A 7,697-nucleotide genomic window follows, 5' to 3' on the forward strand; every position below is an offset into this window, starting at 1 on the left:
TCATGACAGTTGCGCTTTAAAATAGAATATGTCGCGAAAAAACTCTCGGAATCAGAATGAAAAGTAAAAGTATCCCAGATGCTTAAAAAAACAGTTGTCAGATGTGCAAAAAATGCCCGGGTCCTTAAGGGGAAAATGGGTCCTTAAGGGGTTAAAAAATGAAAGGGGAGCTTGGATTGGTTGCTATAGGCTAGGCAAGTCATTTCAACATTTTCATGTATTTATTTATTCCCCCTGGTATTTTTGTTGTTATGTTATTTTTTTTAGTACTTTTTTGCTTGACTGGTTTCCCAATTACAAAATAGAATTTGCAGTTGGAAACAAACAGCTGGAAAATAAAAATCTGGAAAATAAAACTCAAAAATGGCTCGAAAAGAGGCAAAATGACAGTACAAATAAACACATATGTAACCCTTTTTTGCATGAAAGAGCTGACTTTCAAAGTTTGGTATCCAAAAACAGCCTGTAAACGCCCTAGCGAACCTCTCAGCCAATACTGGTCTATGAAGAAACAGGAGACTAAATAATACAAGGTATGTACACTACATCTCTCAATAAGGCCGCGTTCCCTGCACCAAAAATGTGCTGAATGTTTGCCCGGACATTGCGCACATTTGAATAAACCAGGGGGCACTAGGACCTCTCGGAAATGTGCCATCTCATAGAAGGCAATGCATTTCCGAGCAAGTCTATTCTTTCAGCGGACGCCGAGATCTGGATTTCTGTGTCTGGAAATTCTGCCATGTGCACAGTGCAGCAGAATCTCATTACAATCAATGGGGCTCTGCTGCAATGGAATGGCCAGGTGGATTATCCCTGACGGATTCCGCTGTGTGAACACTGCCTAAGGGGGGGGGGGGGGGGGGTTGAACTGTCTCCCTCTCTCTAGCACTACTAATTGATTTCAACTACTGCAATCTTGTGAACTGTTGTCACTATAGTTAAAGGGAACTAATGCCGCCTGAAGGACAAGTCATTGGGGCGGTCCCTGAAGGCTTTCGTCTGCCCCACTGGCGTTGGTCTCCCGCTATACCCACACGGGAAAATATCTATCCATCAAGGCTGGTGGGGCGAAGCTGCTGGGGACCACCCAGATGACTTTTGGTTCAGGTAGAATTAAAGTAATGACAGGTTCTCTTTAAAATCAGTCAGTAGTGGTACAAAAAGTATGTGACCGGGTTTACTACAAGAGCTGGTGAGAAACACAGAAAAAGGTGCAAATGATTTCATTAAGTTTCACTTTCGGTTTATGGGTAAAAACAGTCAAGATTACTATGTATAAACCTTGGAGCATATGTGTAGCATAAAATTGTGTTTTCCAGTAAATACACTAAAATAAAGGAAGACTTGTTTTGTAAATACTATATTATGTATTGCAATACAAGCAGGTTAAGAGGTTATTCCAGTACAGCGATCCCTCAACTTACAATGGCCTCAACATACAATAGTTTCAACATACAATGGTCTTTTCTGGACCATTGTAAGTTGAAACCAGACTCAACATACAATGTACAGACAGTCCAGATCTGTGAAACGTGTCAATGAACTGACCAATCAGAATGGGCATTTTACTGGTAAAACCCCTGTATTACTGAAGTGCATGCACTGACTGGCTGGTAGCTCCCCCTATAGTACAGGGAAGTACTACATGTTCTGTACTCTTTACCTGTATTACTGAAGTGCATGCACTGACTGGTGTCTGGTAGCGTCCCCTACAGTACAGGGAGGTATTACATTTTCAGTACTACTCTTTACCTGTTTCAGGGTTACCTGCTCCTTTGGACACCAGGTAAGGGCAGCTCCATGTTACTTTTTTTTAGGACATTGTGTGTATTGTACAGGACCCTGAAGAAGCTCCTGTCCTCTACATAGACCAGTGTTTCCCAAGCAGGGTGCCCCAAGCTGTTGCAAAACTACAACTCCCAGCATGCCCTTGGCTGTCCGGGCATGCTGGGAGTTGTAGTTTTGCAACAGCTGGAGACTCCCTGCTTGGGAAACCCTGACACAGACAGTGATTTACAGCTCCCAGCAGATCTTTCTTACTTTTATATGTAAGAACTTGCTTTATCTATATTAGTTATCTACTTATTTTTCTTTAATCCTCACTTTTTCCTATTTTTGGATGACATTTTGGTACCTTCAGAACCAATTACCGTACCAGGTTTACATAGAGTTCTGGTCTCAACATACAATGATTTCAACACACAATGGTCGTCCTGGAACCAATTAATATTGTAACTTGAGGGACCACTGTACAACAATACCAGTCCACATGCACTACTGCAGTGGTCTCCAAACTGTGGACCTCCAGCTGTTGCAAAACCACAACTCTCAGAATGCCGTTGGCTGCCCGGGCATGCTAGGAGTTGTAGTTTTGCATCACCTGGAGGTCCACAGTTTGGAGACCACTGCCCTCTTTGGTTTAATGTTTAGCCATGCAGAGCGGACAGCACAGTCTCTTGATCCCTAGTCACAAAATCCAATGGTCCCAAAAATATCTACAGCTACGTTTTATTGACGAAAGTTCAGAACTTTACTGCAAATAAGTCAAAAATGGATTAACCTATGAGATAAAAGCCTTGCACGTCTTAAAGTTCAGAGAAAAAAATATATATATAAAAAAATAAGTACCCACTGCTGCCAGGGTGACGTGCTGCAATAAATGTGAACCTGTGGCAGATATCCAAGAGCCAATTCAGGAAGTAGACGTCCTGTTGATATTATCAGTGGACCATGCATAAGAAGGTCAGGAGGTAATAGGCTGATTATGGTGACTGGAAGACGGGTCATTGACTGGTGCAACCTCCTGCCTCGTAGCTATTTACTAAAAGGACATCAAGTTGGGGGACCCCAAATTATCAATAAAACTGCTGCATTAAACTACATTGACACGGCTTCCAATGAAACTGGTAACACTGTACAGTACATGAGAATTGCACCCTCTTGGCTTTAGGACGAAGACATTCAGACCCATTTGTTCTATGAAGTAGAGTGAAACCTCTTTAAAGGGGTACTCTCCCCCTAGGCATCTTATGCCCTATCCAAAGGAAAGGGGATACGATGTCTGATCACGGAGGTCCCACCGCTGGGAGCCTCGCGATCTCTATGCAGCACCTGGCGTTCCTTTAGATGGGGGTGGGCAGCGGGGTCATGATGTCACTGCCACACCCCTCAAAAAGTCTATGGGACGGGGCGGGGCAGCTGTCACGCCCCCTCCCATAAACTTGCATTGAGGGGGTGTGGTGTGACATCACGAGGGGCGCAGCTGCTGCAGCGGAGAACTCCTTTAAGGCAATCACCCAAAATTGCATTAAAGGAGATCTTTGGGATACAAAAACGTATCCCTTTTTCTAAGGGTAGGGGATAAGTGTCAGACCTTGGGGGGGTGCGACCCCTAGCTCTCCTCCTGAAGGGGGCGTGTCGACCACCACACGAAATGATGGCCTACATGCTCCCTAAATGTATCTCTATAGGAGAGCGCTGCACTGGGGAATCTCTGGCTCTCCAATACAGCTGCATGGAGGAGGGGGGGGGGGTCCGCCATCGCTTCGTGCAGTGGTCAACACGCTCCATTAAGAAGGAGAGCGGGGAACTTATACAGGAGATTGTGGGGGGGTTCCAGCAGTCATACATGTCCCCCCCCCCCCTCCCCTGAGGATGGAGAATAAGTTTCTCTTCAAAAGTGGTCTGTGGGGTAAAGTGTGCAAGTGTGTGTGCGTGTGTGTGTGTGTGTGTGTGTGTGTGTGTGTGTGTGTGTGTGTGTGTGCGTGTGTGCGTGTGTATGTGTGAACATACCCTATCACAGCATTCTGCAACCTGCACCAAAACTACAACTCTCAGCATGCCATGACAGCCGTGGGCAATCAGTTTCTGCCGGCAGTTGTAGTTTCACAAAAGCACCATGTCTAGGAGGTCAATAACATTTCAGAGGACGGCTAAAGGGTGAACACTTGTTTTACACCATACTCCTGAAAGCTGAGATATGAGAAGCTGTTTGATGTGATCACCACCACACTCCACAGCGGCTAACATGGCATTCTCCTACCTGAAGCAAAACTACAACTCTCAGCATGCCCAGATTCCTGCAAGATGTCAGTTCATGCTGGGAGTTGTAGTTTCAGAATAGCCCAGAAAGCAACAGGTCGCACACTTGCTTTAAAGCACAGATCCAAGCGCTAATATCTGCCAGTCACTGCCACACTCCTGGAAGCTGAGCTATGAGGAGTTGTTTGGTGCGTTCATCATGCTCTACCGCCCTAGCACAGAGTTGTCCACCCTGCACCAAAACTACAATTCTCAACATGCCCCATACAGCTGCAAGTATATTCTGGGAGTTGTAGTTTCACAACAGCTCGAAAACGTATAGAACATTTCAGAGGACGGATAAAAGCTTCACACTCGCTTTACGCCATAGAAATAAGCACCAACATTTACCTCCGACAGCCTGAAAGCAGTGATCTTAACATTCTACCGCTAACTATAAATTGAACACAATGTTGTCCACTCTGCTCCAAAACTACAACTCTCAACATACCCCTACTGCGCCAAGCTGTCAATTCAAGCTGGGAGTTGTAGTTTCACAACGGCCCAGAAAGCAACATGTCTACTAAGACAAGATAAAGAAATGGACAGGCACTGTGAAGGACTTCTAGTCCAAACGGGTGCTCAGCTCCGGGGGGGGGGGGTTGCCTTGACATCACAGTCCCAGAAGATCATGAAGCGGCACTCCGACGGGATTCAATCCCTACAGTGTTTTGATCACTCGTCCAAAAAGGTGCATCCCATTGAAAGGTGCACACTGGCATGAAACCACAGATCCCAGCACCAACATTCAGCTGTCACTACCACACTCCTAGGAGCCGAGCTGCAACGTCGACGACAGCGGTCTCCAAACTGCGGTCTTCCAGATGTTGCAAAAAAACGTTGGCTGTCCGGGCATGCTGGGAGTTGTAGTTCTGCAGCATCTGGAGGGCCACGGTTTGCTCTACTAAACCAGCGATGACAAAATCGAGTCGGAGGTTTCTCCCATGCCTTCCTACATGTTGTGGGTATGGCAAACAGCAAGAGTAAAGCAAACAATATCAGGCCAGATCAGTGTTTCTCAGGTGCCCCCAGGTTTTGCAAAATTATAATTCTCAGCATGCTGGGAGTTGTAGTTTTGCAACATCTGGAGGCACCCTGGCTGGGAAACGCTGTGCTAGATCCTAATGCAGTGCTTCCCCCACCGGTGTGCTGTTGCAAAACTACAGCTCCCAGCATGCCCGGACAGCCTTCGGCTGTCCGGGAATGCTGGGAGTTGTAGTTTTGCAACAGCACACTGGATAGAAATACAATGCAACAGAGAAAAAAGGGAAAGGCCCATCCACCATAGCTGCATTCCAGGGTGATCCCACTGCTCCATGCAATGACAGATCTCCTGTCACCATCAGCACGGAGGCCCCTGCACATCTCGCATGCAGAGTGGATGATGGATCCCATGTCAGCAGCACCCAGGAAGAAGGCAGATCACACCTCTGCATAGGAAGTCAGCGGAGAGGGGGCGATCACAGCTGGGGGTCCATGGGCACAGCACCAGGGGCAGGGCACACAGCCGGGCGGACGGTCCCTGCAGCAGCACATTCCCGCACAGCCTGGCCCTTCTGCATTGCTGGATCCTCACCGCAGCACTGCTCCCACCCAACCGCAATCCGCTCCCCCAGACCTACCTCACACCCCCGCAATCCGCCCCCACCATCCCAGGGAGCACGGCGGCGGCGGCGGCACAGGGCAGCCCCCCCTCATGCCGCGGCTGTCCCACAGGAAGGTCCGCGGCCAGGCTGCTCCAGACACACGGAGGAGGAAGGAGGAGAAGAAGAAGGAGGGGAGGAGAGACACTCACTGGTACTGGGGGGCAGTAGTGGGCACAGGGCATCACCCGCACTGCATGCACTGACACCTAAATGCCGCCTGCAGGGGGCGCTCTGCGCGCGGTGCCGTTTACAGGTGACAACGCAGCACTGACCTGGGGCTTCCCTGTGCGGACTGAATGGTGAGGCTGGTCGGGTGGCAGTTACTCTCCTGCCGGGATTCCGTCTTCTCTATAGCGCGTTCTCCGGTGTGTCCCCGGTTCCTGTCAGCCGCACTCTTCTCGGCTCTTCCCCCTGTCCAAGGAAAACGCCCTCTTGCCCAGGTGTTACTCTACAAGCAACTTGGTATCCCCGGTATCCCCAGAGCCGACGTGCGCGCCCCCGCTCTCCTCTCTAGGTTGTGGGCCGCGCCTGCGCAGTGTGAGACCCGACGCGTGGACGCGCGATTCCTAGATTCGGTCAGGGCAGAGAGATGATGATCAGAGAACTGATTGAAAAAAACAACTGGTATTGTTACCCCTAGCAACCAATCACGGCCTACACTTTGAACACTGCTCTTGAAAAATGAAAGCTGAGCGGCGATTGGTTCTGTGTGAACATATCTTTAGTGCAGTATTTCCCAACCAGGGTGCCTCCAGCTGTATCAAAACTACAACTCCCAGCATGCCCAGACAGCCGAATCTGCAGCAGATTACATTGACTTCAATGGGGGTCTGCTACAGATTTTCTGATACAGGGAAAATACCCTAAACATACCCTTGTTTTTTTTATTATTTCCCCCTCTTCTGTAGTTGCATGTTCAGACCCCATAGATATTCACACAGTATAAGGCCCCGTTCACACTGAGGAATTGACGAGGATTTCTCGCTTAAAGATTCCGCTGCGGAATTTCTGGGGAATTCCACTCAGAAATATAGGAGGAAACCTTTTTTTTTTTTTTGCACGACGACAACCACCAATCACGCAAATTCTGCGCAAATTCTTAGCAAATTCCGTGAAGAGTGGAGCAGTTGCCCAAAGCAACCAATCAGATTCCTTCTTTCACTTTTCATAAGGCCTCTGAAAAATTTAAGAAGCTATTTGATTGGTTGCTACAGGCAACTGCACCACCCTTCCTCTACACAGGTTTTAATAAATCCCCCCTAGTGTTCCTCAGTTTGTAGCTCTCTTGCTTTTGAAAACCTACAGCTCCCATCATGCCCTGACTGCCAAAGACACCAGCTATGTCTCAGAAGTGGGTAAACAATTAGGCCCCATTTATACTATAAAGAATCAGCACAGAATACCCTCCCATTGATTTCCATGGGAATTCCACTACTCAGTTCACATGTCTGAAGTTCCAAATCGTAACTTCCGACGAAAGATTGAATTCCAATGGAAGATTGAACAAGTTTGTAAAAATCTGCTTGGGTAGGATGGTATAAGGCTAAGTTTCCACTTGTTTTTTTTTCTGGCAGTTTTTGGAAAACTGCCACTGCAGTTTTTTTTGCCAATGTCGGAAGTGGATCCATAAGAGAGGAGAAGTGTAAGTTCTTCCTTTATATGTCCCATTCCTTTTGAATACATTTCTGGCTTTGGCTCAAAAACTGCAGCAACAGTATTCCAAAAACTGCAAGAAAAAAAACCAAACTTGTCTGCTAATTTGGAGACTGTTAAAGATAAATGGGCAATGTCAGATCCAAAAACTTTTTATATGTTGTTACTGATGAAAATTAAAGGAGAACTCCAGAATATAAAAATTGTCCCCCATACTGCCGGCATTAAAAAAATAAAGATGTACATACCTTCCTCCGCTCCCCCGGGGCCTCCGCTATCCGGCTCCGGCCTCTGCCGCGATCCTCTTCCTGGTTG

General features: G+C 47.5%; 1 protein-coding gene across 4 annotated transcripts in view; it reads right to left on the reverse strand.

Moving 5' to 3' along the window:
• Positions 1-6,164, reverse strand: part of ADCY6 (adenylate cyclase 6) — a 220,415-nt gene extending 214,251 nt beyond the window's left edge. For 2 of the 4 annotated variants that reach the window (XM_056562242.1, XM_056562241.1), the window contains exon 1: positions 5,706-5,844. In XM_056562242.1, coding sequence (XP_056418217.1) covers positions 5,706-5,734 — 29 coding nt within the window. In that variant the 5' untranslated portion in view covers positions 5,735-5,844. Of the gene's footprint in view, positions 1-5,511; positions 5,645-5,705; positions 5,845-6,001 lie in introns of those variants that run through there. The other 2 variants (XM_056562246.1, XM_056562243.1) reach the window with 2 other exon arrangements.
• Between the last annotated feature and the right edge of the window lie 1,533 nt (positions 6,165-7,697).

Source organism: Hyla sarda, chromosome 2 (genome assembly GCF_029499605.1).
Source record: "Hyla sarda isolate aHylSar1 chromosome 2, aHylSar1.hap1, whole genome shotgun sequence".
Lineage (NCBI taxonomy): Eukaryota > Metazoa > Chordata > Amphibia > Anura > Hylidae > Hyla > Hyla sarda.